The sequence below is a fragment of the Podarcis erhardii genome (genome assembly GCF_964252035.2).
Source record: "Podarcis erhardii genome assembly, chromosome: 10".
Lineage (NCBI taxonomy): Eukaryota > Metazoa > Chordata > Lepidosauria > Squamata > Lacertidae > Podarcis > Podarcis erhardii.
The window spans coordinates 68,980,287-69,008,207 of NC_138500.1; the positions used below are offsets into that span (position 1 = coordinate 68,980,287).

The window sequence follows — 27,921 nt, forward strand, 5'->3', positions numbered from 1 at the left end:
TTTTTTGGACCATATTTTAAATTTAATTATACACAGGTTGACAAAAAAAGGAAACGTATCACAAATAAAACTAACCATCAGATTTAACAAAAATACCTTCAAGTGGTACAGTAAGTGTTCGGTTGTTTGGGAAATATTACAAATGTTCATTTCTGGGGTACTTCAACCGGACTATGGGTACAACGTCTGTTAAAATGTCACTGTCAACTACAGAGCCATACAGCACTACAGTATATCAGTCGTCAAAGAGTCCTACGATCAAGGTTTTAAAAATTTACCTTAAGAATTAAGTCCCCAGACTTTTACAGTCACATTTTAAAACTTTTTTATTTCTTCAAATAAATGAAGCAGAACAGGAAAAAAAAAGAGAGCTCTCCATTAAAAGGCTGCTGTTTAGAAAGTTATCCTTCCTATGTCTTACTTCTTAGTTCAAATTACTATTAACATCATTGATAGTATGGCCTGTATCTGGCTTGATCAGGATGGTGTGGTCCGGAAAGCTGAGTTTGAGAAGGCGGGCCTTGCATTCGCGGCGGCGGCGGCGGCCCCCGTGGAGCCGGCCACATGCCTGGACTCATCCCCCCCGGCTGAGTGAACGGAGGGCTGAGAGTTCCTTGGTCTTCACTGAACTTTGGCAAAGCGTTCGGGTTGTAGTGATGGGGAGGGGGAGCGTTTACATTGACCGGGGGGCCGCCGTGCTGAGGAGGGGGCGGTCCCGGCGGAGGATGATTCATATATGGTGGCAGCTGGGCAATGATGTGTCCGGGGGGAGGGGTGATGGGTGGAGGAGCGGAGGTCATTGGCGGAGGCGGAGCTTGGCTATACACCAGGTGAGGAGTGCCTCCAGCCTGGGGCGGGTGTTGCATGGGGTGGCTGATTGGCGGTGGCGGTGGCGGGGGAGGGGCGTAATGCTGCTGGGGCGGCATGATATGGTGGGGGTGGGACACCACTTGCTGGCCCTGGTACTCGGGGTGGTGGTGAGCAGGTGTGGGGGCCGGCGGCGGCGGTTCCCGAGCGCCGGAATTTGAATCGTCTTGGATGGGGACCGTGATCAGATTGCTGTGTTTCCTGGTTGAGATGCGGAAGGTGTCCTGGCTGACCGAGCGAGGGGGCGGGGGAGCCATGGACATCTCCGCCGGGGAGGCCCGGATGTCTTCGTGAGGCTGGTTGTAATGCTCGTGAGGGACGTGCTGCAGCGGGGGAGGCATCAAGATGTGCTGCTTTGGTGGGATGTGGCTCAGGTGGTGCTTATCGGGAGGCAGGATGAAGCGCTCGGGGATTTCGGCAGGAGGAGGAGCGATCGGAGGGTGGACAGGTTCCAGCGGGGGCCGTGCGACTGGCTTGCCGGCTCTCATGTGGCGGTGGTTGATGTGAGCCTGCAAGTCCCTCTGGGATAAATAGGTTCTCTTGCAGCCTTGCACAATGCTACACATGAAGAGAGACCCCCGGACACACTGCTCAATTCGCTGCACGGATTCGTTACAGCTATATCGGGGCGGGGGGAGAAACAAGAAAGCGGTTTGCAGGCATTACTACGAGTTGTACAAGTTCATAAACAAACAAACATGGGGGGACGGGACGGACAAGATTAGCTGCTTCGTATTATAATAGCTTATGTATACCGTGGGATAATATTCTGAACACAATCTTTCTCCACTAATATCAATTTAAAATTTGTGGCAGGGATAGCCCCCCTGATTAGAAAGAAAGCACACTGAATTTTGCAAGGTAAAGTTTAGAACTGAACCCAGCCAGATGGGCAGGGTATAAATAATAATAATAATAATAATAATAATAATAATAATAATAATAATGTTATATTATTTTTATATAACAATATTGTTATATTATCATTGTTATATTATTATTAATAATAATAATAATTTTATTGTTGTTAGCCGCCCTGAGCCCGGCTTCGGCTGGGGAGGGCGGGATATAAATATAATTTATTATTATTATTTATTATTACTAATAATAATAATAATCCCATAACCTTGTTGCAGACTACTGTGTTGCCTATCTAATATAATTGCTGGATACAACCCCTTTTGTCATGGGCAACTACAGATCCTGTCCAATTTACCAGCATTTTCCTTCATCTCATCCCCAGTCAAGAGCTGAGTTACATGTTACCTCTTAGTGAGGGAACACATGGAGTAAAGTCACACACAACTGATCACCAGAAAAAAGGAGCAGTGCATTTCCCCAACTCACAAAAACACATCCGTCAGTTTAACTTACCCTGGGCACATCTTGTCACCTTTTTTCTCATGTAAAATAGCACAATCATAGCAGAAAACATGTTTGCAGGGTATCTAAAAAACCAGGAAAAGAAAAGCACACGAGCAAATCAATGCTTTGCAAACTCTTCACTTTTAAATAGGATACCATCCAATGCTTTGTTCAGAATAGATTCTTACCCAGCTACCAGGACTGTAAGATGTTTTGCACACTAATAAGCAAATAACAGCAAGAACACTCCAAAGCATGTTGCTGAAAATAAAATTCTTACATTTAAAATGTCCACGAAGCTGCAGAGAAATTAGATACCTAGTGGTGATGTATTTCATACATTTCCTTATTATATAGGCTTCCCTTTCCATCTGCTGGACACTCTTTGGTTCTGCAAGTGTCTCCCAATTAAAATACATAACCACAATGTTAGGAATCTGGATTGTTCCATGTACAAATGGGTTGCAAACTAAAACATCCAATATCCAGTACTAGGATTTAATTTTAACAACCCAGTTCTGAGAGCAATCTGAGCTTCTTCAAAGCTAATGACAAACTTCCATTAACTTGGGTACTCTATGGTTGGAGGAAACTGTCCACACCTAAACTACAATAAAAAAACCTGATATGGGGGTTCAAATCCCCACTCAGCCATGAACCTCTCTAGGTGCCCTTGGGCCAGTCATTATCTCTCAACCTAACCTACCTTGCAGTTCTTGTGAGAATAAAACAGAGTGGGAAGGAATAATGGAGGAAAGCAGGATACAAATGGAATACAAAATAAGAGACGAACGAAACCAACGACAATTCAACATTCAGTTTGCTAAACTGGAAGAGCTTTCACACAAAAAAGCAAACTGAAATCATATGTACAGGCCAGTGTTTTGGAAAACACACTATTGAAAAAGAACATCAAAATATTTTTCCATGATATTTTTCAATGAACACCATATCAAATTTAATTTAACAGGGCTCAGCATGATACAAAAGCAAGAGTGATTTTACAGCTCATCAAACAGGTGACTCAACTTACACTGTGATTACATTCTAGGGATAGGGCCTACAGCCAAAATCACGTATAGTCCAAACACACTGGCTTCAATGATGGGTGGGATGGTCAAAGATTCCCCGCCCGCCCCGCCCAAGTCTGCCCCTTTGCGTATTTTAAAAAATTTGCCAAGCACGTAAAGCTGAATGTACACAAGTTAAATGAGCATATATTGTAAGTTAGCTGCATTGAGAAGACATGGCTATCCATATGACATAGCTGCATGATTGTGTTGAGTTGATCAATATAGTTCTGCTTACCATGCGTCCATACATTTTGATTGGCAGCCCACACTTGTCACAGAAATGGACTGGAGTATCATCCTTTTCTCCTAGTAAATTTATCTGTCAAAATGGCAAGCATTGTATTTCATCAGCCGATTATCACAATACACTTGCATATTTTAAATGCATAGAAATCGACAAAAATCCTGGGTATGTTTTTCTGGAAGGTATGAGCCCACTTTCTCTCCCCGCCCCCCATAACTTTTGTGAAGAGGACAAAAATTTCTATTCGGTTGTATTAAGTAATAGCAACAGATTAGGCACTATACGGTACAGTGATACCTTGGTTCTCAAACACCTTGGTACTCAAACAACTTGGAACCTGAACACTGCAAACCTGGAAGTAAGTGTTCCGGTTTGCGAACTTTTTTCAGAAGCTGAACATGCTCCGCTTTGAGTGTTACACTTCCGTTTTGAGTGTTACGCTGAGGTCTGTCTGTTTTTGCTATTTATTTTGGGTTTTTGTTTTTGTGGCTTTTTTTGTTTGTGTTTGTGACTGTGTGGAACCCAGTTCAGCTACTGATTGATTTGATTGTGTGACTGCAGTACATTGTTTATTGCTTTCATTTTATGGATCAATGGTCTCGTTAGATAGCAAAATTCACGTTAAATGGCTGTTTTAGGCGTTGTTTTTAAAAATCTGGAACGGATTACAGTGGTGCCTCACAAGACGAAATTAATCCATTCCGAGAGGCTCTTCGTATAGCGGTTTTTTCGTCTTGCGAAGCAAGCCCATTGACAGCTTAGCGGATTAGCGCTATTAGCGGTTTAGCCGCTTTTAGCGGATCAGCTGATAAGCGGCTTAGCGGCTTAGGAAAAGGGGGGGAAGGGGGGGAATCCACAGGAACTCGCAAGACATTTCATCTTGCGAAGCAAGCCCATAGGGAAATTCGTTTTGCGAAGCGCCTCCAAAACGGAAAACCCTTTCGCCTAGCGGGTTTTCCGTCTTGCGAGGAGTTCATCTTGCGGGGCACCACTGTAATCCGTTTTGCATTACTTTCTATGGGAAAGCACACCTTGGTTTTGGAATGCTTTGGTTTTGGAATGGACTTCCGGAACGGATTAAGTTTGAGAACCAAGGTACCACTGTATTAAAAAATAAATCCCTGTTTAAAAACAACAATTTGACTTTATAATTTTAAAATCAGAATGTATTTCAGAACTACGGAGTCAATTACTGAACCTTGAAGTCCCAGAAGAGGTGTCCGGGAAATCTTCTTTGATTACTAAACACATCACCACCTTTGCATTCATATCGTTCTTCTTCGTTGTAGTCAAATTCTTCTGTGGAGGAACAAACCAAAAATTTAGATTAACCTTGCTGGTAACTGGTTGTGGGTGGGTGGGTGGGGGTTTAGCTAACACTCACACTGACACATAATGCCATTTTGTCATATGCTGAAAGGTTTAGGGCAGAAAGAAGAAAGTGCATTACACGGCACATTGTCAAGCTATGGCTCTCGTTCCCCCAGGAGGCTGTGATGGCCACCACCGTGAATGGCTTTAAAAAGAGCATTGGACAAATTCATGGAGGACTATCAAGGACCTCTAGCCATGTTGGCTATGCTCCACCTCCACCATTGAAGGCAGGAATGCTTCTGAATACCAGTTTCTGGGAACCACGTGAAGAGAGGAATGTTCTTGGGCTCGTGTTTTGCTCCCAGGTTTCCCTCAGGCTTTTGTTTGGCCACAGTGAGAACTTGATGCTGGACTAGACAGGCCTTTGGTCTGATCCAGAAGGTTGTTCTTTTTGTTGGGAAGGGCATAACAGATTAGATAATAACAAGCAAGCAGGGTGGATAAAAATAAATGATTTATTTTATTTTTTTTGAAAAAAAATCGATTTTAAAAAAAATTAAATTGGATTTTTTAAAATTTAAATTGGATTTTTACAATAAAATGCTTTTGGAGGAAAAATCCTTCTACAGATAGTTTTCTATTTAAGTTACATTATAGTCCAAGCGCTATTCATCAGGAAATAAGGATTTGTTTTAAGTTTTTCATGTGTGCTGAAACTCAAGTCTAGGGTTTTTTTTTTAATTATTTAACCACATCAGTTAACAAACATGGATGCATATGCTATAATGTTATTGTTTTAGTTAAATGAATTGTTTAAACTGTTATTAAGGAAATGATTATTTTTCTCCTTCCAATCAAGTACTGCAGAAAAGTTGTCCAAATATAGTTAAACCTCATGATAATTTCATAATAATCTATGTATTTCTAATTGTACAACCAAATCAGTAATTTTTGATATAACTGTAAAAACTAGCCTGGAGAAGAGGAGGTTAAGGGGTGATATGATAGCCATGTTCAAATATATAAAAGGATGTCACATAGAGGACATAGAGGACATAGAGGTTGTTTTCTGCTGCTCCAGAGAAGCGGACACAGAGCAATGGATCCAAACTACAAGAAGATTCCACCTAAACATTAGGAAGAACTTCCTGACAGTAAGAGCTGTTCAACAGTGGAATTTGCTGCCAAGGAGTGTGGTGGAGTCTCCTTCTTTGGAGGTCTTTAAGCAGAGGCTTGACAACCATATGTCAGGAGTGCTCTGATGGTGTTTCCTGCTTGGCAGGAGGTTGGACTCGATGGCCCTTGTGGTCTCTTCCAACTCTATGATTCTATGATTCTATGAACTACTCTGAAAATTTATTACTCCAAAAATGAAACCTTCATCTGGTTGTAAATATTAAGATTATTCAAGCAAGAAAGAGTCTTTCTGTAAAAGAAATGATTTAAATCAAGTCTTACTGACTAGTGATTTAAATCATGATTTAAATCAAATCCACCTTGCTTTTGCCCCATGGACCCTTCAGCTTATCTTTTGCAAACTGCCAATTCTGAAATACAGTACCTTTTATAAATGGCAAAAGCTGCTAAAGCCTTTTGGAATTATGATACAGTTTCTCTCTTACCTTCTTCACCAGCCTTTGATGGCAACCTATTCATACTTCTCGCAGGACGAGGTGGCGTAGGTTTAGCTTTGTTTGTTTGCTTGGAGATTAGCTTTATAGGGATGCGTCGACGAACATCAAGACCTCCCAATGATCCGGAACTATTTGTACCTTGCAAATCATTGTCTATGTAAAAAATAAATAAAAGATATGTATCTGTTTTGATTTATCCAAATGCTAAAAAGAATTTTTACCCCTTCAAATTGACCCAATATTCACAGATGAGCACAGTTTTCAAAGAATTTCTACAGAATAACAGTTTATAAAAACAATGTAAAATTATTATTAACCAACTCTCTCTGACACTAGACTCTCCTGAAGAACGGATTTATGTTTAATAGTACTAAAAAATGTATTCACCTGGTGCTTCTGCGGGAATGATTACAATAGCAAGTAACAAAATCATGCTTTAATAGATTACCTTTTGCAAACAGAAACCACAATAGCTAAGTCAAACTAAAGCATTTATTTGTAGTGTGGCATAGCCAAAAAAAGGACCAAATTAGACAAAACTCACCACACGGCAAACATATTCCTAGAGTGTACTACTTCAGACTACAAAAGGAAAACGTTATGTTTGAAAGTTCACACACATAAAACTCCCTACATATTAAAAATGGCAAGGAATAGACTAGGTCATAACTCCACACTGTAATGCAGTTTTCTACTTTTTTAAAAAAGTTTGAATCATTCCATTCCATTTCCTCAATCCCACACCTCACCATGAAAGGGGGGGGGGAGCCCAGATGTCATAAGATTGAGAAACAGTGAACATCTGGTTTGTAACTGATCAAAAAAGATTTGCTCAAATACTGTCAATTTAAGGTCAAATAATTATACAGCATTAACTTTACTGGAACAACAGAAAATATCCTTTAATGACTGGCAGATTTAATACTTAGGCTAACTACAAAAACAAAGGGAAGTATTCAAAGGCAGAAATAGTTCTGTAAAGCAGGGCAAATCATTTCCACCAATTCCTTCTATTCAATACTGTTCTCCATCACCGCCACCCCACCCACCTAGAATAGTATGGGATATAGCAGAGGACTGCAATTGATAAGGGTATTGGTGAAAATGGGATGCCTTGCCTTGTCCTAGCAGATTTTCTTTTTAAGCCAACTATTATGAATTACAGCTTTAAAAGATATTAGACAAGGTTTCCTTAAAATGTCAACAAATATTTCTCCTTGTTTTTTATCCTGAAATACCAGAGCAAGCCTACAGCCTGAAAATTAAAACAAAATAAAGGAAGAGGAACAGTAACTAGAAAAAGAAAATGTCACTTTCTTTAAAGACAATTACAGTCAATTATTATTATTTTTTATATAAATATTTATTAAAATTTTTTGGATACAAATGCACAAATAATAAACAACCTTACTTATATCATAACGTGGTTTCATCACTTCTTTGGACTCCCTCACGTCTCCCGCTCCCATTTACATCGTTAAAAGGTTTTTCCAAGCAAATTATCAACTTGTTTACGATCTTATATCCACTCATTTAAATATAATCTAGCAATTCTCCAAAAGGTTTATGTTTTCTTTAATCTCACTTATCATCAAATTCAAATCTAATTTAGTGGTGGCCAATTTTTTATAATCTAGCATCCTTCTTAACATTCAACCAAATTACAATGTTTTTGTAAATACGTCTTAAATTTCTTCCAGTCTTCCTCAATCCTCTCTTCTCCCAGGTCTCGGATTCTGCCAGTCATCTCGGCCAGTTGCATATAGTCCATCAGCTGCATCTGCCACTCTTCCAGTGTGGGTAGATCTTGAGTTTTCCAGTTCTTAGCGATGAGTATCCTTGCTGCCGTTGTTGCATACATAAAAAATGTTCGGTCCTTCTTTAGCACCTTCTGGTCGACAATACCCAGAAGGAAGGCCTCTGGTTTCTTAGTGAAGGTATACTTAAATACCTTTTTCAATTACAGTCAATTATTGAAGCATCATCAGCATATATTTAATGAGTATTTGACAAGAGTCAAATAATCAATTAACATTATTTGACTTACTGCGCCAGTCATAAAACAAGCAGACTTCAAAATTTTTGTAAGACGCTTCCCATCTCAGTATGTACTTTATAACAGTATAATTTTTATCACACAGATTCTATATGTCGAGCATACATTTTTGAAGGGTGGAGGAGAGTAGTTTTATAATGTTTTAATATTTTTTCTAATTGTTTTAACTTGGTGCTACTTTTGGACCTTACCCCGAAACCATCTGGTGAAGGATAGTAAAAGGTAAAGGGACGGCGCTGTGGGTTAAACCACAGAGCCTAGGACTTGCTGATCAGAAGGTCAGCAGTTCGAATCCCCACAACGGGGTGAGCTCCCGTTGCTCGGTCCCTGCTCCTGCCAACCTAGCAGTTCTAAAGCACATAAAAGTGCAAGTAGATAAATAGGTACTGCTCCGGCGGGAAAGCAAACGGCGTTTCCATGCGCTGCTCTAGTTTGCCAGAAGCAGCTTAGTCATGCTGGCCACATGACCCGAAGCTGTACGCCGGCTCGCTCGGCCAATAAAGCGAGATGAGCGCCGCAACCCCAGTCGGTCACGACTGGACCTAATGGCTATAAATTCAAATAAATGAATGAATATAAAACAGGTAAATAGCACCATTTCTGAAAAACCACTGTTTTTAAGAAAGGTTAGCATAACAAAGTTGTTAGGTCAGATCTCCTCCTCAAAACTCAAGTTTTCTGTGACACCGTTAGCTTAACAACAAACCTGGTTCCTGCCAGATGTTTGCTGTGGCCAATGGGGAGTTGTAATCCAAAACATCTGGAAGGTGCCAGGTTAGTCCCAATTCCCAAATGAGATAAAGTTGAAGTAAATGTAACTGCACTCCTCCCTGGTTACTCTGACCTCTTATCCTATCTCTCCTTGTTGCCTGCCATACTGTAGAACAGGCTTCCTCAACCTCGGCCCTCCAGATGTTTTGAGACTACAATTCCCATCATCCCTGACCACTGGTCCTGCTAGCTAGGGATCATGGGAGTTGTAGGCCAAAAACATCTGGAGGGCCAAGGTTGAAGAAGCCTGCTGTAGAAATTTTGAGACTATGAACTGCTTGGGAAGGGAGCAGTCTTTTCTTGCACAATAAAGGTAAAGGTAAAGGGACCCCTGACCATTAGGTCCAGTCGTGACCGACTCTGGTGTTGCACCCTCATCTCGCTCTATAGGCCAAGGGAGCCGGCGTTTGTCCGCAGACAGGTTCCGGGTCATGTCGCCAGCATGACTGAACCATTTCTGGTGAACCAGAGCAGCACACAGAAACGCCGTTTACCTTCCCGCCGGAGCGGTACCTATTTATCTACTTGCGCTTTGATATGCTTTCAAACTGCTTGGTTGGCAGTATACATGACTGATAAAAACTGAAGTGACGCTTTTCATTTTTCCAGTTTCATGAACTTTCATTAGCTGAAAGAACTCTGCAAATTAGTAGAAGTGCTTCTCTTCTTCACCCTCTGAAAGATGTAATCTTACTTTCAAAGAGGATCTCCTGTACTTTTCACGTGTACCTCTCTAGACTCAATTCGGAAGCAGCTCAGTGGTTTCAGCAGCAAGGAAAATAGGAAGAATCTTTGGAGCAGTTACCGCGTCATCACAAATCAAACTAACAGAAGGCTCATCCAGACTTCCTTTTTGTGCCCCATTTCTAGGCCACACTTTAAAGCTCTATGTCTGAGTACTTTCTCCATGAACACCCACTCTTTGCGGCTGCATCAGAGCAAACAGCAATCCACAGAAAATCCAAAATACTCCAATTCAGTGTTAAAGAGTGGGTTTTCCTGGGGGTAATGGCAGGGCAAAATAAGTAAGTAATTGCTTGGCTACAGACTGGGAAAGCACAGACTTGTGCCTAGAAAGGGCAAAAGGTAAATAAGCCCAAAGTTATTTAAATCTAGAGTGTATAATGAGGAATAATCTCATCAGACACGCAGTCTATTCTGTTGTTAATACAGTCCTATGTACAAAAGAAAGCTAAACTCTGATACTAGAAACTATATATACATGTAAAGGTGTTGAAGAAACTAATTATTGCCTGCAAATTAGGCAACTTACAGTACAATTCTAGCCATGTACGCTCAGAAGTAAATCCTACTTAATTCAATTGGGATTGCTCCTAGGTATGTAGGGTGAAGATTACAACCAAGTATTGTTATTATTTGGCTCTAAGTAAAAAGAGCAAAACATACAGAAAAATTCAATGAAGGGTTAGCATTTCTCATATCTCTTACTGTATAATGAAGTAACTGGAAATCAACTCAAAGTTACACATCTGTGACTCTATAATTCTATCTAAATTGCACCTGCTTCAAAATAATAATTGTGTTCCTTGTTATAATAGATCCCAATCCATATCAGATGTGTTTCTTTGCAAGTGCTTCAAACTAGAACTGATCGATAGTTTAAGCCCACAGCAAATGTGCCTAAAATTTATTTTATTTTATTGCATATTTATTCTGCCCTTCCTCCCAGGAGTTCTGGGTGGCTGTCTACTCCTTTACTACATTCCCACAACAGCTGTGTGAGCTAGATACAGGTAAAAGAGAATGACTGGCCAGGAGTCATCAGTGTGCTTCATAGGTAAAAGGAGATTTGACCAGGGTCTCCCTGGTCCTAGCCCATCTTCGCACACATAAGCTGACAGTGACATTTTCAGAAATACATCTTATAACTCTGTGATGGATTCAGTGTTTGTTCCCAGCCAGCATGACTAAAGGTCAGGGACGATAGGAGTTGTAGTACAGCAGCATATGGAGGAGCACAGACTCCTCAGCTGCTTTTAATAAATTCCAATATGGCAAACAAAATCAGTAGACCTATGAGAAGATGCAGGCCTTAAAAGGGCACGAGCAACCTAACAGGTAAGTGTTTCACAAACTTGATTCTCCAGCTGTTTTTGGATTACAACTCCCAGAATCCCTAGTTAGAAAGACCAGTGGTCAGGGATGATGGGAATTGTAGCCCAAAAGCACCCGGAAAAATGCTCAACAGCTACCAGTGTTTACACATTTTACTTCATGAGAGATAAAAGGAGTTTCTATCAATACTCTCTATCTAGTAAAGATGCTTAAACCTTGCCTTGTTTTGTTTGTTTGTGTTTTTTGTTTTAAAGCAGCAAGATTTTTTAAAATAATTTTTATTAGCTTTCAATTACAATCCAGTTACAGATAGGTAGCCGTGTTGGTCTGCCATAGTCAAAACAAAACAAATTCCTTCCAGTAGCACCTTAAAGACCAACTGACTTAGTTGGTCTTTAAGGTGCTACTGGAAGGAATTTGTTTTGTTTTAATTACAATCCAGTAATAGCCTCATTACAGCAATACCAATTTATAATACAATTATTAATACAAATCGTTCAAATACCAAATTACACGATTAAAATAAAGTGGCTCTCCGTGTGCTAGATTTGATGGTTTGCTTTATTTCTGTGTTCCAAAATCTTACTCATTTCCATTACCTTCTGGTCACCATAATAACCCCTTTTACAACAACTGCCAACATTATTAACTCCTCTTCGTGTTGAATGATTTATGCTTTAAAGCAGCATGATTAAATCAACAACAACAAAAGCAAGCTTAACCCATTAAGCGACAGGGACACTTTTGCAGGCTGCCCCAGTCCGATTCAAGCCGTTGCCTCCCAAACTCCTGTACAGTGGTGCCCTGCAAGACGAATGCCTCGCAAGACGAAAAACTTGCTAGACGAAAGAGTTTTCCGTCTTTTGAGGTGCTTCGCAAGACGAATTTCCCTATGGGCTTGCTTCGTTTTCGTCCTGCGAGTTTTTTCCCTCCCCCCCTTTTTCTAAGCCGCTAATAGCGCTAAGCCGTCAATGGGCTTGCTTCGCAAGACGAAAAAACCGCAAGACGAAGAGACTCGCGGAATGAATTAATTTCGTCTTGCGAGGCACCGCTGTACTACCAACTCTAGATAGTACTTTTAACTCATGGGGTGGGGGTGGGGGTAATCGGAGGAAGCCATGTTTGCCCTGCTGTGCAATTCCAACCAGGCATTTCGCCACAAAACCCTTAACCAATAACCCCCCCCCCCAAAAAAACTGCTAACCTTTGGTTGATCTATTTAACATCCTTTTAAAATGTGGCTCTTTTCTTGGGGAGGGGTGTTGTTTATTGGGTTGTAGCTTTTATTCTAATTATATATGTTGTGATCTTTTATGTGAACCGCCCTGAGACCTCTGGGTATTGGGCGGTATATAAACTCAATAAATTATTATCATTATTATTTTCAGAGTCATGTTCGACCCACATGTAGTGGGGAGTGTGGTGATGGTGGGGAGATGGACTACATCCATTTGCACGTACAGTGGTGCCTCGCAAGACGAAATTAATTCGTTCCGCGAGTTTTTCGTCTTGCGATTTTTCTGTCTTGCGAAGCACGGACTTTGGAAAAGCTTCAAAAATTACCAAAGTCTTCAAAAACCTCAAAAAAGGCTACCACACCACGTGCTATGAGTTGCTCCTCGAAGTGAATGCACAGTTTTAAGAAAAAGGAAACAAACTTGCAAGAAAAAGGGAACAAACTTGCAAGACGTTTTCGTCTTGCTAAGCAAGCCCATAGGGAAATCTGTCTTGCGAAGCAACTCAAAAAACGAAAAACTCTTTCGTTTTGCGCATTTTTCGTCTCACGAGGCATTCGTCTTGTGAGGTACCAACTGTACAGAAAACAGGCCACCCAGGGCCGGATTTAGGTTTGATGAGGCCCTAAGCTACTGAAGGTAACAGGGCCCTTTATATGTCCCGCTGTCCTTTGTCAACAACAAACTGTCGCTGTTTTTTGCGTTGAATATATGCTATATGGTAACTTATGGACCTAATAGGTATCTAAAACCATTTGCACATAACAAAATATTTATTTTATCAAAGTTTAGGACTTCCGCTTTGCTGCTGATTGCTCTTGGACGCTCGTCTCGGGAGTTCCGAGGGGTGAGCATTCACCAAAGGGGTGAAAGAGGGGCTTGCTAGGCTTCACAACCCCCCAAAAGTCCAGGAGGCCGTCCTGCATCTAAAAGGACACGCTGTGGCGTTGGAGGGGTCTCCGGAGTTGAAGGAGACCACAGATGCCCAAAACAGCATTCCCTCCCCGCCTGACTTCGGAAGTGACCCTGCTGCAGAAACTCCAAAGAAAAGAGGCGTCCGGTATTTGCACACCCTGCCCCCCCCCCCCGGAAAAAGCTATCAAAACATAGGTAATTAAGCATAAATCATACGGCAGCCAGATGCTTCTTTGGGCTGGAAAGCTGTACAAAGTTTATTTGCTTTTTATCTTATATTTTGGAAATGCACATTCAGGGTTTTTTTTCTTTACTTTTTTGGGGCCCCCCAAGAGAATGGGGCCCTAAGCTATAGCTTGTTTAGCTGATTCTTAAATCCGGCATTTGGGGCCAGCGGGGAAGCCCCTTTCGTTGATGCTTTCCACGGGGAAGGAGGAAACCTGCTTCGAGGGGCGCCTGCCCTGCTCTAGACTAGAGGAAGCGAAAGGGGAGCCACCCCAATTAGGAGGACCCCTGAAGGGCTCAGCAGAGAAGAGGCCAGCCTTAAAGCCCCGCTCCCTCCAGAGGCGGCCCAAGGCGGCGCCTCGCAAAGCTGGTCAAGACGCGAGGCGGGCAGGTCAGCAGCCTCCCCACCCCCTGTCGGAAGACGGCGGCTCGCTCGACATGGGCCTACTTGGGAGTAAGGGCCGCGAGCCTTCGCCGCTGAGAGGAGCGGGGCCTACTTGGGAGTAAGGGCCGCGAGGTTTCGCCTCTGAGGGGAGCGGGGCCTACTTGGGAGTAAGGGCCGCGAGGTTTCGCCTCTGAGGGGAGCGGGGCCTACTTGGGAGTAAGCGCCGCGAGGTTTCGCCGCTGAGGGGAGCGGGGCCTACTCGGGAGTAAGCGCCGCGAGCCTTCTCCAATGAGGGGAGCGGGCGGCCTAGCGCAGCCTGACGGCCCCCCGAGGCCCAAGCCGCGCCAGGCCTCGCGTTTCGAACCGCTCCGCCCTCCCGCTCGAAACAAGGCCGCGACCCTCGAGGCCCCGCCGCCCTCCTCCGGCTACCGGTTCCGCGCCGGGGCGGAGACGGAGCGGGAGGCCGCCGCCGGGCGGGCGGGCGGGGAAGCTGCGAGGCTCCCGCTTGGCCCGCCCGGTCCCCCGCCCGCTCCCCAACTCACCATTGTGGTCCATGGTTCGGTGTAAGGTACTCTGGGACAGGAAGTCGCCTCCGGGCCACAGGATGGGCGGGACCGGAAGCGCGGGAGGCGGCGGGAAACGTAGAGGTGCGAAAGCAGAGGCGAAACCGTTCGCCGGAAGGGCCGCTTCCTGGTTCCTTCGGGCGGGAATGTCCATCGGCAGTGCCATATAAGGGAGCGAGGGAACGGAATCCTGTGCAGAATTTGAACTCTGAGCAGCGGAAGGAACGAGAGAGGGGAAAGATAGGGTGCTGCAAAAAAATCACCATGGAAAATGGGAAGTCGACAAAAGAGAAGGAAGATCTTGTTATGGGTGGGGATGTATATGTGAAATTTCTGGAAATTTAATAGATATATCTGATATATCTATCTTTTTTTTTTAGTGCAAACTGTGACTGGGTAGCAGTCGGGCGTCTCCTTCAAGAAGAAGTTTGCTACAAAATTAATGAGCTTTAGAAAAATGGTGGAATGAAGTTATATGGCTTTGGCAGAAATCTTATAAGGAACTAGGTACAGATAGATTGTTAATGTATTAAAGGGAAAAAACAAGGTTAGAATATGTTAAGATTAATTACAGGACGGAAAACAGAGGAAGATGGAAAGGAATTGTTGAAACAGTTAATTGAAGTGGAATACAAAAAGGGAGGCGTGAGGAAGTCAATGAAACAAGTGAATGAAAGCTAAGCCTGAAAATGTTGGAAGTGATTTTCATTTTGTTTTGTTTTGTTAACAATGTTCTACGTAGTGTTTTTCTTTTTGTATTGTATTATATTGATTTGTTTAATTCTTTTTCTTTCTTTTTGTAATCTTTAAACTCTTAATAAATATTATTTAAATAAAAAAAAGGAAAAAAACAAGAAGAAGTTTGCTACAGAGGCAGGATGGATGTTTGCGCTCCCTACGAAACTTGAGAAGTACAGTATGCGCCGCTGGACAAGCTGCTGTAGTTATAGTGTATATTTAAAGGAAATGAATGAATTGGAAAGTGAAACTAATGCGGCAGCGGGTGTTGCTTCTTAAGGGAAACGCGGCTTAAGCCCTTCTAAAAATTGCCCTGCAGGTGTCAACATCGTTGCCGTGGCTGTGTCTCAGCGAAGGAGCCCGGCAGCTCCGCCCGACTCTAGAGCAGGATGATCGGGTGGGCATGGCTCGGTTTTTCCAGCCCAGCGTCGCCGCCCTTCAGTCTCGCTCCAAACTCCAGCCTAATAATCCCTGCGGTCCGTTTTGTGCAGAATTCAGATACTTCCCCCCCCCCCCAAAAAAAATTCTTTTTAACTCGAACAGTTTATCAATAAAATGCTTTTACGCCCTCCTTGCCCACCCGAAGCGACGCGGCCTGGCGTCTTCGCCTTATCACCACCGTACGATGTCCCTGTTTAGACGAGGGCTGCTCTCGCTTTCGAAGGAACCCAGCATTCGCAGACCTTGCGTAACTCTGGCATATTGGGAAGTCTTCGGCCGGCCCCGCTGAGACGCCTCACATAAGCTCTAACTGGCTCTAACCCGTAGATATACCAAAGGCTAGACGTATATACTACTTCGGTCCTAACTTTCCTTCGCTTCTTCGTTATATTTAACGCCACCTCCGCCCTAAACCCGATCGGTAACTTTCCGCGGTAAGTCTCAGTGCAAGAGAGAGAGAGAGAGAAATGTCGAGGTAATAAAGGAGCAGCGCCTTAAAAAAAAAAAAAAATATCGGAAATCGAGGCTGTTTGCTCCCTCTATACTTTTCTTGTTTCTATAGTCTCCCTTTAGTTTCGTTCAGGACGCTCGCCTTCTCTTCCCGCTGAAACCGGCTGCTCTCCGGCCCTACGGAAGGGCGGAAGGGCCAGAAGGGACAAGGTAGCGTTCCGTAGTGTTCTTCCACGGCTTGGAGGTGCGGATAAGAATCCGCCGTCACATCCCGAAAGGAGCTTCTCGCAGGCTTTTTCTTTTTTTGCCTCTGCTGACGTCCTGGCTCTTTCCATCTTTCTTTGCTGCTTAGGACGTTCCTTCTGTTATTTGGAGGGGAGAAGCTGTGTTTTGAGCAAGGGTTTGCCCATCATTCTTATCCACCCCCATGAATGTTTAGGGCTATTGAAAGGCTCCTAAAGGTAAAGGGACCCCTGATCATTAGGTCCAGTTGTGGCCGACTCTGGGGTTGCGGCGCTCATCTCGCTTTATTGGCCGAGGGAGCCGGCGTACAGCTTCCAGATCATGTGGCCACATGACTAAGCTGCGAACCAGAGCAGCACATGGAAACGCCGTTTACCTTCCCGCCGGAGTGGTGCCTATTTATCTACTTGCACTTTGACGTGCTTTCGAACTGCTAGGTTGGCAGGAGCAGGGACCGAGCAACGGAAGCTCACCGGGGATTCGAACCGCCGACCTTCTGATCGGCAAGTCTTAGGCTCTGTGGTTTAACCCACAGCGCCTAGTCGTACAATTTGTGGCGATTTCAGAGTCTCGTCCATTAATAGTAGCCTCAGCAAGTTGACAAGGGCATTGTGGCTTCTTAGGGCCGGCCGCACCCAGAGGCAAGGTGGGGGAACCACCTCGGGCGGCAGAAACCACGGGGGCAGCAGATCCTGATGTAGATCACAGAATCATAGAGTTGGAAAGGAAACTCAGACAAATGGGTTGGGTGGTGGTGTTGTTGTTGTTGTTGTCTTGTCCAACTCCCCTGCAATGCAGGAATCTTTTTTGTCCAATTGCCCAACGTGGGACTCGAACTCGCAAGCCTGAGATTGAGTCTCAAGCTCTATTGACTGATTTATCCCAGGAACCCTTTTAATCCCCCATCCCTTTGTTCCTGGAGTGGATCTTCACTCACCGCTTCTTCTCCGGCAAGGAGAGGGGGCACTATTTTGTGGTTTGCCTCAGTTGCCAAAATTGTCTTGGGCTGGCCCTGTGTGGCGAACCAACGCTATTTTGGCATGAGCTTTCAAGGAGTGGAGCCCTTCATCAGAATAAAAAGAGTGTGTGGTGCTTGAATTGGACTGTAGTACGTGAAGGCTTATGTGCAATAAAATGTATTAGTTTTTAAAAGTACTTTGTTTTTGCTGCAGCTGACCAACGTAGTAGGCCCTCTGAAATTTCAGCCATTGAGACTCCAATCCGTTGAAACATGCAGCTCTGTTGAATCAGGATGTCATATTGTCAGTTCTGCTAGCCAGTTTTGGTATTTTTTGGTGAGGGACGACTTCAGATGTGTATGCAAATAGTTTAAAAAAACAAAGCTTTGTGGTGAAGGCTTATTGGGGCAAAATCCCTTCTGAATACAGTCTGGCTTATTTTGACACTGCTATGAAGCTGTAAAATATGTTTTAAGTGTTTTATTGAGCTTGAAGTTACTGAAGCTATTGACCAAAGGGTATTTTTTAAAAACACACAGTTGTTTGCAATTAATAGGGTAATGTTGCAAGCTTAGCAAGATTAAAAGAGTTTGCTTTTTTCTCAGTTGTCTCATGTTTTTTTGTTTTGCAGATGTGGCCCGATAACTTTTATGTGAATAGTCAGTCCAGAGAAATCATTCAGTGTCCGCTAAGAAATCCAGTTGATTTGTTTCACTCTGAGACTATTGTGAAAATATGTGCTCCTATGGTTAGATATTCAAAGTAAGTGCCATTTTCAGATTGCTTCCTATTCACATATTTTCCTGGGTAATAAACTATCCAAGAAAATTATACTTGCCGTAAATTAGCTTAGCTGTAAGTACACACACAGCTTTATTGCGGTCCATAGTCCCAAAGTACACAGTACAGCAATGGAATATAGCAAAAGTTACTGAGGTATAAGAGCAGCCTTGTTAGCCAGCAGAAGAGCTTTAGCTTTCGCTTAGCTGTGAGTACTTCGTTCTGTTTGTGAATCACATTTTATCCAGGCTTTGAGCCAATGGGTCTACCTTGATGTGAATTATTCATTCTCTTTATATGAGAAATGATTCTGTTGCACTTAGTGTTGTTTGGAATAAAACACCAAAATGACATACATTTTGTTTATCCAAAAAGGGTTTTCGTTAAAATTAGTACTTTTTTTTCTCAGACCTTTCCGTGTTTTTCAGATTGCCTTTCAGAACATTAGTCCGGAAATACGACTGTGATTTATGCTACACTCCAATGATTGTTGCAGCTGATTTTGTCAGATCTGTAAAAGCTAGACACAGTGAATTTACTACAAACCAAGGTATTGTGTTTGCATTTCTTCAGATTTCATTAGATAAAATGCAAGGGCCACTTTGGGCCATTTTTTGATGCTCCTTTAGCTAGGGGTTTCTATAAAGTCCTACAAAATTACTTTTATTTAAGCTAAAGTCCTATATACTATAAGCACTGAGTTCTGAGTAAACATGCATAGGATTGCAGCATCACCAGAACAGCTGGATTCCCACCTTAGTTCCACCAAACTCCAGACATATTTTGGAGATCACAAATTCTAGCTGCCATTGATAAAACACATTTTACTACCACACACATGGCGCTCCAGCCCATGGCATGCTGTTCCTCTCTGTACCCTACATATGTCTGCATTTTTATGAGGCTTGACTGCTTGAGTAAGGACATGGAATTATAGATGGTTGTTCTGGCATAGCAAGGAACTTTTGTGGATAATGTCCCCAGCTTCCCCCTCCCCCACTTTCTTCACTTATTTATTATTATTATTATTATTATTCAGTTTATTATTTACCCACAAGTTCTATGTGTTGATGTAGCTAACAGTACAGTGCTATGCATGTCTACTCAGAAGTAAGTCTCATTAAATGAGTTGGGACCTATTCCCAGGGAAATGTGCAGGGAACCTTTAGCTCTCCAGATGTACAACTCCTACCATTCCTGGCCATTGGCCATCCTTTTGGGGGCGGATGAGAGCTGTAGTTCAACAACATCTAGAGGGCCAGAGGTTCTCCACACCTGGCTGCATAGGGTGGTAGCCTAAGAGACTGTGCCTGAAATCAGGACATTCCTGAATCAAACCTCGCACAAAATCAGTAAGCGACGTTAAGCAAGCCTCTGTCTTGCACCCTCAGCCATCCATCTGCAGCATCCTATTTTGAAAAATTATCAAGACTTCATGATTTACATCCTACGATAATTGAAATAAATTTGTGGAAGGAAAGGGTGGCGATCACACACAGGGCCCCCGGACGTTTGATGGTCTATTGACCCTGTGCCGCCACTGCAATTGCTTTTTCCGCTGCCACCACCCCGTATCTCACGGGGACACATGGAGTCCAGTCAGTTGTTAACATTAACAAATAATCAAGTTTATTTTTAAATGCAGGAACAAGCGTATGGTTTCAGTTAGTTTTTCTTGTCAGTTTCTTAATCTTAGTTCCTAACAACTCCAAACTGATTATCCCCAACTATCTGACTCCACCTAACAATTCATAGAATCATAGAGTTGGAAGAGACCACAAGGGCCATCGAGTCCAACCCCCTGCCAAGCAGGAAACACCATCAGAGCACTCCTGACATATGGTTGTCAAGCCTCTGCTTAAAGACCTCCAAAGAAGGAGACTCCACCACACTCCTTGGCAGCAAATTCCACTGTCGAACAGCTCTTACTGTCAGGAAGTTCTTCCTAATGTTTAGGTGGAATCTTCTTTCTTGTAGTTTGGATCCCTTGCTCCGTGTCCGCTTCTCTGGAGCAGCAGAAAACAACCTTTCTCCCTCCTCTATGTGACATCCTTTTATATATTTGAACATGGCTATCATATCACCCCTTAACCTCCTCTTCTCCAGGCTAAACATGCCCAGCTCCCTTAGCTGTTCCTCATAAGGCTTCGTTTCCAGGCCTTTGACCATTTTGGTTGCCCTCCTCTGGACACGTTCCAGTTTGTCAGTGTCCTTCTTGAACTGTGGTGCCCAGAACTGGACACAGTACTCCAGGTGAGGTCTGACCAGAGCAGACCTCTCACTCTCTCACAATACATCTCTACCAACCCACACCTAATCCTCCCTCTTCCTTTTTCAACTCCCAAACCTCAGCTGACTTTCAAAACCTCCCACTCTAACTTTTACTCCTCCCTTGCATTCCCACTGGCCAATCACATCACGCTCATTTAACCCTTTCCTTAGGACCCACCTAGGAGGCAAATGCCACCGAAAGTTTTCCATTCCCCCCCCCTTACAGCCACCTGCACCCCCTGAACATTTTCCCAGAGGCTCGTCCTGACCAATGTAGCATGTGGGGGGCAGCCCCCATTCCTGCAGAAGGTATGAATTGCCCAATTTTGACCCGAACCCTGCCCACTTTTGAGTGATTTCTCCCTCTCTCAGCAGATCCCCATCCCATATTGTTCAAGAGTGTCCCTGACCCTTTGGTGGGTGGCAGAGCTGGGGTGTGTGAGAAAAATTTTCCTCCCATGAATATCCTTAAATTAACCCTTAAATCTTAGAATCAGACCCAATACATTGTATGTGTATATGTGGTGTATTTGTTCATTATTATGAAATGTCGTTTTATCAGGTGATCGCCCTCTGATTGTTCAGTTTGCCGCTAAAGATGCACACGTTCTAGCAGAAGCTGCTTGTATCATCAGTCCCTTTGCCGATGGCGTAGATGTAAATTGTGGCTGTCCACAGAGGTAAAATTTTACGAAACTCGGGGAGCAATGAGTAAACTGCACATTTTAACTTTTTTCTATTTCAAGTATTTATATCCTGCATTTCTGGACATAAACAATTAAAATCTAAAACACAAGAAAAACATCTCATTGCTATTACAGAATGTTAAAAGAGCAGTCCAAAAACAATATACAGCCTAGCATCATTTGCATAAAATTGACTAAAATGCAGATTTGAACAATAAAGGTACAGTTTAAATCAGTAGAGCTGCAAAAATAGAGCTACCACTGAACAGGCCTGCCTACTTAATAGATCTTAATTGTGTGCCTACAAGCAGGGTCTCTGTGGCCAACAGGTTTGCATAGGTGCAGGCAAGCCTCTGAATAAACTGGGCTCAAATTATATAACTTTATGAATTCACAATTAACGTAATTGGTTGATAATTACCGTATTTTTCGCCCCATAGGGTGCACCTAGTTTTTTGGGGGGGAAATAAAGGGGAAAAAATTATTTCCCCCCCCCACCCGGCGCGGGGCTGGGGCAGGGGAAGCCCGAGCTTCCCCCGACCCCAGCCCCCAGAACAGGCTGCTCTCCGCAAGCCGTGGGAGCCCGGCGGGAACTCCCGTGGGCTCCCCAGGCTTGCGGATAGCTTCCTGAAGCCTGGAGAGTGAGAGGGGTCGGTGCACACCGAACCCTCTCGCTCTCCAGGCTTCAGCGAAAGCCTGCATTCGCCCCATAGGACGCACACACATTTCCCCTTCATTTTTGGAGGGAGAAAAAGTGCATCCTATAGGGCGAAAAATACGGTATTTAACTTCAGGAAGAACACTTCTGTGTCAACGTTTGACTGAAACCAACCATTAAATAGAGGCTAACTATAAACTTATGAGGTTGTATTCAACACATAGCTGTCAACTTTCAGATTTGAAAATAAGGGTTCAGCAGCCTCACCTGTCTCAGAGACAGTCTACGGAATATCTAACAATCCGGGATAGCAGCGGGAAGCAGCGCTGGAATAAGGGAATTTCCCGCAAAAAAAGGGAAGGTTGACAGCTTTGATCCAACATGCCACTCAGCTTGACAGTAAGGTTTATACCAGCTAAGCAGGTAGGGAAGCAATTTTTGGTGATCCCCCCCCCCTAATATTCCTAACCCCTAAATCTGCTCCAGGTGGTTGAGGGATACTTCTGAGCTGATAGGTGAAGCTGTAAAGGGGAATCACTGGAGATAGCTTCGCTGCACATCCTGTAACAGAAGCCTTACTGTAAGCCAAGCAACACTGTTAGATACAACCACTGAATATGTGCAGAATCCTGGCTGCTTTCCATGGGTGTTTGCAGAGTGGATTTTTTCCCAGAGGAGGCAAAGTCAAATATTTCCAATAAATAAACATAGCATGGTAACTAGTGTTAGAGACCATTTCTGAAGCTCTAGTGACTGACATGAGGTCAGGGTAGATTTGACCCCTGAGAAACTTATATTTCTTGGTGGGTAGATAAGCTGGACCTGGTGTGTATAGATAATGTGTATAGATAGTGTGTATAGATTCCAGGCAATGCTGGAATCTTCAGGTCTTTCTCTGTCTCTGTTCAACTCCTCCAGCCTTCAAGGTTTGGTTGCATCAGAATCTCAAAAGATATCTTACTAAATATACAGAATATGGCTAGTGCTTTGTATTATATAGGGTTTAAACTAGTGTTGCCATATTTCAAAAAGTAAAAACCAGGACACCCCAAAAGTTGTTGAGCTTTGAGGGGTTTTTTAGGAAGACCCCAAAATTGTTGAGGGCCCCCCCAAGAAATCATAAAAATTGTTGAGCTTGTTTTAGGAAACCTCCAAAATTGCTGAGTTTTTAAAAAAAGAAACCCAAAATTTGTTAGGCGAACCCCAAATTGTTGAACTTTCTTTTACAAAAACACCAAAAAACAATTTTTCAATTGACTTGTCTAAGATCCAGGACAAAGCACTGCCTTTTGGAAATAATGTCCAGGAGTATCCAGGCGTATGGCAGCCCCAGTTTAATCCTTCTATAACAAAGGAAACTTGTTAGAAAATTAGTCTGGATTTCCTGAAACCCTCATGTCATTATTTTGCTTCCTCACAAGAATGATAAAAGGAAAAATGAAGCCATCTATTCTAATACGCAAACATTATTTTGTTATTTCAATTCAAGGTGGGCTATGGTGGAAGGTTTTGGTGCTTGCTTAATAAACAAACCAGAAGTGGTGCAAGAGATGGTGAGGCTGGTAAGAAATCAAGTGGAAAACCCCATGTTTTCAGTATCTATTAAGATAAGGTAAGTTTTGATACCACCTACATAAAAAATACATTAAAAGTGTAATTGACCAAGTGTAGAGGAAGTTCCTTACTTGTCACTCACAGGACTTTTGTGAGGATAAAATGAAACGGGGGGGGGGTGTTATTTCATTAATTTTTTAATTAACTTTCACATAAGTCTCAAGGCACTCTAAAAGCAAACAAGAACTACTAAAATAGGTTAAAAACATTTAATTATTAAATTGAAATTCTTAAATTTTTAAACATCCCCCCCCCCATTTTTTCCCTTGGTTCTTAACTCTGTGCCATTTTTTCGTGCCATTCAGATAATACATGCTGATGTTTTTGTTACTTGTAATGCTAGGATTCATGATGACCTAAAGAGAACTGTAGACCTGTGTCAAAAAGCAGAAGCAGCTGGAGTATCCTGGATTACAGTCCATGGGAGAAATGTAGAGGAAAGACACCAGCCAGTACACTACGATGCAATTAAAATAATTAAACAAAGTATGTCTATACCGGTTATAGCTAATGGTGACATTAAATCTTTAAAAGATGTGAAGGACGTTCATCAAAAAACAGGAACAGATGGTAAGAACAACTTGTGGGCTCATTTGGGCTCTGCCCTCTCAATAAATGGGAAATATATGTGTATATTTTATTCCTGGCATTAAACTTGAATTGTTTGCAAGAAACGAGTTATGATGGAAGTTAGTTTTAATGGATTGGTTCACTTAGTATCTATTAAGCAAGCTTTCTAAAGCTACAGTCCTATGCCCACTTACCTGGGAGCAAGTCCCATTGAAAATTGTGGCATTTACTTGCAAGTAAACAGGCGTAGGATGGCACTGTTAAACTACAATTCTAAGCATTGACTTAGAGAGTCAATTAAGCAGAGTTACTGAGGAGTAAATGCCATTGAACTTGGGAGCAGTTACTTCCAAGTACCGTACTTTTCTCTCTATAACACGCAGATTTTTTCTCCTAAAAAGTACAGTGGTGCCCCGCAAGATGAATGCCTCGCAAGACGAAAAACCAGCTAGACGAAAAGGTTTTCCGTTTTTCGAGGCGCTTCGCAAGACGAATTTCCCTATGGGCTTGCTTCGCAAGACGAAAACGAGTCTTGCGAGTTTTTTCCCTTTCCCCCCTTTTTCTAAGCCGCTAATAGCCGCTAATAGCGCTAATCTGCTAAGCCACTAATAGGGATGCTTCGCAAGACGAAAAAACCGCTAGACGAAGAGACTCGCGGAACGGATTATTTTCGTCTTGCGAGGCACCACTGTAAGGGGAAATGTCTGTGCATGTTAATGAGCGAATGTGTGGTCCCTGGAGCCGATGGCAGGAGCGCAGGGGTAAAAATCCGGGAGGAGGGAGCTCCGTGAGAGAGGAAGCTGTTGCTTTCCTGCATTCTGCCTCAGGGTCTTACTGCCCACCCTGTTCTGTTTCGGTTCCTGTTTGCTCAAACGGAACAAAGAGCAGGCAAATCCCCTCCCCTCCAGGCAAGCAGAGGGGAAAGGAAAGAATTATGTCCTTCCTTCTAATTTCTCTCCGTGCTTATGCAGGTGGGAGAGAGAGAGAGAGAGGGCTGGCTTGGGTGGGTGGGGGAAAACTTTTGCCTTCTTTTCCTCCCTCCCGTTAAACCCCACTCCTGCATTCTTAGGCAGCTTCTTCTCTGCACACCCCTCTCGTGCTCCTTGTCCCTTCTGTGTTTTTCCTTCGCTCCCCACTTAAAACGTGGTTACAAAGCATGGATCCACATGGATCCTCAGGATCTTTGCATTGGGTTACCCCAAATTCACCATCAGATCACATTACATGTCCATGGCTACAGCCTGCACCAAAAAAATCACGCACCCACTGTTGCCTGGGGTCACAATGGTGCTAAAACATGGTTACAAAGCACAGATCCACAGCGATTCTCAGGATTTTTGCATTGGGCTACCCCAAACTCACCATCAGATCACATGTCTGTGGCCACAGCATGAGGCACAAAAATGATACATCCACTGTTTCATTCAGATTTCCCCCCCCCCCCTTGTTTTCCTCCTCTAAAAACGAAGTGCGTGTTATGGTCAGGTGCGTGTTATAGAGCGAAAAATACGGTAAACATGCATAAGATTTCACTGTAAGACAAGTAAATGTTCAAATACATAAAAGTGTAGCATACAGGGAGGTCAAAAAGTAAATATGTGAACGAAAACAGAGTGACTAAACATAAAATATGCATATATCAACTGTAGCAGATGGAAAGGTTATCTGCAGCCGTGCAGGAAAGTGATCTTGCGACAGAGATTATTGCTTTATTTTTCACTGCGAAAGAACTGAGGACAAAATTAACTTTAGGTCAGAGTTATAAGTATGTTAATAAGTGCGGCTGTAATTGAAAGCAAAAAAAATCTGTGTTCGCAGTATTTCTAAATTGGACCAATGTGGGGCTGAAATATATTTAGATGACCTAGGACTTAATTTGGCACTGTACAGAGTTAGTACATGCTGGAGACTCAAAGTGCCTTACAAAAATTTCCACTGTGTTGCAATACTGTCTTATGCATGTTTACCTAGAAGTAACTCAATAGAACTCAATTTCTATTGTTTTCAATAGAAATTGCTCACAGGTAAGTGTTCAAAGGGAGTGCAGTTGTAACATCTAAAGAAGCAGTCCCTTTCACTTCTTCATCTCCCAAATTACATTCTCTTCCCTTTTCCAGTCTGTTCCATCTTTCCTTTGTTCTTACTTTCTTTCCCTCCCTCCCTCCCTCCCATTTAGACGTATAGCCTTTTGTTAAGCCCTGCTGACAAAAATGCCACTGTCATATTATTAGACTTGCAACTTCTAAGGGTATCTGATTTAACTAAACTCTCATGGTAATGTGTCCAACACAAGGCCTTAAAACAAATAAGATACCGGTAATTTATGTGCAGTTTTATTTTATTGTTTGTATTCCTTTCCATGCTAGGTATCATGGTTGCTAGGGGGCTTTTAGCCAATCCTGCCATGTTTGCAGGATATGAAGAAACACCTCTGCGTTGCCTGCAAGACTGGGTCGATATTGCTCTTGAACATGGGACTCCTTTTGCATGCTTTCACCACCATTTAATGTACATGCTGGAAAGGATTACTTCAAAGCAAGAAAAGAAAGTTTTCAATGTTTTATCAAGTACATCGGCTGTTTTAGACTACCTTAGAAATAACTACGGTGTGCACTAACTTTAAAATATAAAGACTTCGATTTCATTGTTCTTCATTGGGACATTAAACTCAGAATACTTTATTTTATATATGAAAAATGTTTTTATCTCCGAATTGTTCTTACCGGAGTCCCTCAGATGAATGTATTTACAATGTTTTAATATGTTCTTAATAATAAAGGTAAAGGGACCGCTGACCATTAGGTCCAGTCGTGACTGATTCTGGGGTTGCATGCTCATCTCGCTCTATAGGCCGAGGGAGCCGGCGTTTGTCCGCAGGCAGCTTCTGGGTCATGTGGCCAGCATGACTAAGCCGCTTCTGGCAAACCAGAGCAGCACACAGAAACGCCGTTTACCTTCCCGCCAGAGTGGTACCTATTTATCTACTTGCACTTTGACGAACTGCTAGGTTGGCAGGAGCAGGGACCGAACAACGGGAGCTCACCCCATCGCGGGGGATTCGAACTGCCGACCTTCTGATCGGCAAGTCCTAGGCTCTGTGGTTTAACTCACAGCGCCATCCGCGTCCCTGTTCTTAATAATAAAGCTGTACAAACGTCACATAGGACACAGTCGTGCCTGAAATTATTAAGGTCCATGCATTATCACTTCACATCGACATTCGTTTCAATAGGGTGTACTTGAGACCTGTAGCTAATAGCCAATTTAAAATCTTCAGTGATCATCTAGTTACATATAGTTGCTTCAAAGTGATATCTGTAAGATTTTTGGAACCAAGCACTCCTTTGGTGTCCTAAGTGTATCTGACATGGTATACATGTGGCTTATTAAACAATGGAATAAAAAACGGTTGAAAAATACATTTTACTAGGAGATTTGAAAAAAGATGGTACATTTAAGTGATCTGAGAAGGAGTTTCAATGAGAAAGGATAGGGATAGAGATAACTGCCCTCCTGGCTATGGGGCAGGTCAGGTTGATAGATCTGTATACCAGGGCAGTCATGGTATGGTGGTATGAGACCCAGGCCTCTATATATGCAAGACATACAACTTTTTAACCCAGGAAAATCTCAAAAGTCGGGGGTCGTCTTATACGGCGAGTATATCCCAAACTCTATATTTTAACTGGACTTACATCATAGGAGCCTACACAACACAAAACACTGTTGCTGTATGTAGGTTTTCTTTTGTTTTTTATCTTATCTTATATTTTGGAAATGTACATCCA

The 27,921-nt window shown here is 42.9% G+C and overlaps 2 protein-coding genes across 5 annotated transcripts; one reads left to right on the forward strand and one right to left on the reverse strand.

Moving 5' to 3' along the window:
• CBLL1 (Cbl proto-oncogene like 1) lies at positions 1–14,892 on the reverse strand. 2 transcript variants are annotated; one of them, XM_081878497.1, is made up of 6 exons: positions 14,703–14,892; positions 6,486–6,650; positions 4,748–4,845; positions 3,541–3,624; positions 2,242–2,315; positions 1–1,485 (listed from the first exon to the last, which is right to left on the reverse strand). In XM_081878497.1, exons 1-6 carry the CDS (start codon positions 14,887–14,889, stop codon positions 447–449), a joined length of 1,647 nt encoding a protein of 548 aa, XP_081734623.1. In that variant the 5' UTR covers positions 14,890–14,892; the 3' UTR covers positions 1–446. The 2 variants fall into 2 exon arrangements, with proteins under 2 accessions (XP_081734623.1, XP_081734622.1); XM_081878496.1 differs by having other exon boundaries at positions 4,748–4,848; positions 14,703–14,805.
• On the forward strand, positions 14,213–27,688 carry DUS4L (dihydrouridine synthase 4 like). Of its 3 annotated transcripts, none has more exons than XM_081878509.1 (8): positions 14,213–14,229; positions 18,186–18,316; positions 18,763–18,884; positions 21,168–21,285; positions 23,439–23,561; positions 23,907–24,133; positions 26,500–26,912; positions 27,279–27,687. In XM_081878509.1, exons 2-7 carry the CDS (start codon positions 18,186–18,188, stop codon positions 26,748–26,750), a joined length of 972 nt encoding a protein of 323 aa, XP_081734635.1. In that variant the 5' UTR covers positions 14,213–14,229; the 3' UTR covers positions 26,751–26,912; positions 27,279–27,687. The 3 variants fall into 3 exon arrangements, with proteins under 3 accessions (XP_081734635.1, XP_081734636.1, XP_081734634.1); XM_081878510.1 differs by lacking the exon at positions 14,213–14,229 and adding an exon at positions 16,476–16,562 and having other exon boundaries at positions 27,279–27,688; XM_081878508.1 differs by lacking the exon at positions 14,213–14,229 and adding an exon at positions 16,569–16,813.
• The last annotated feature ends 233 nt before the right edge of the window (positions 27,689–27,921 follow it).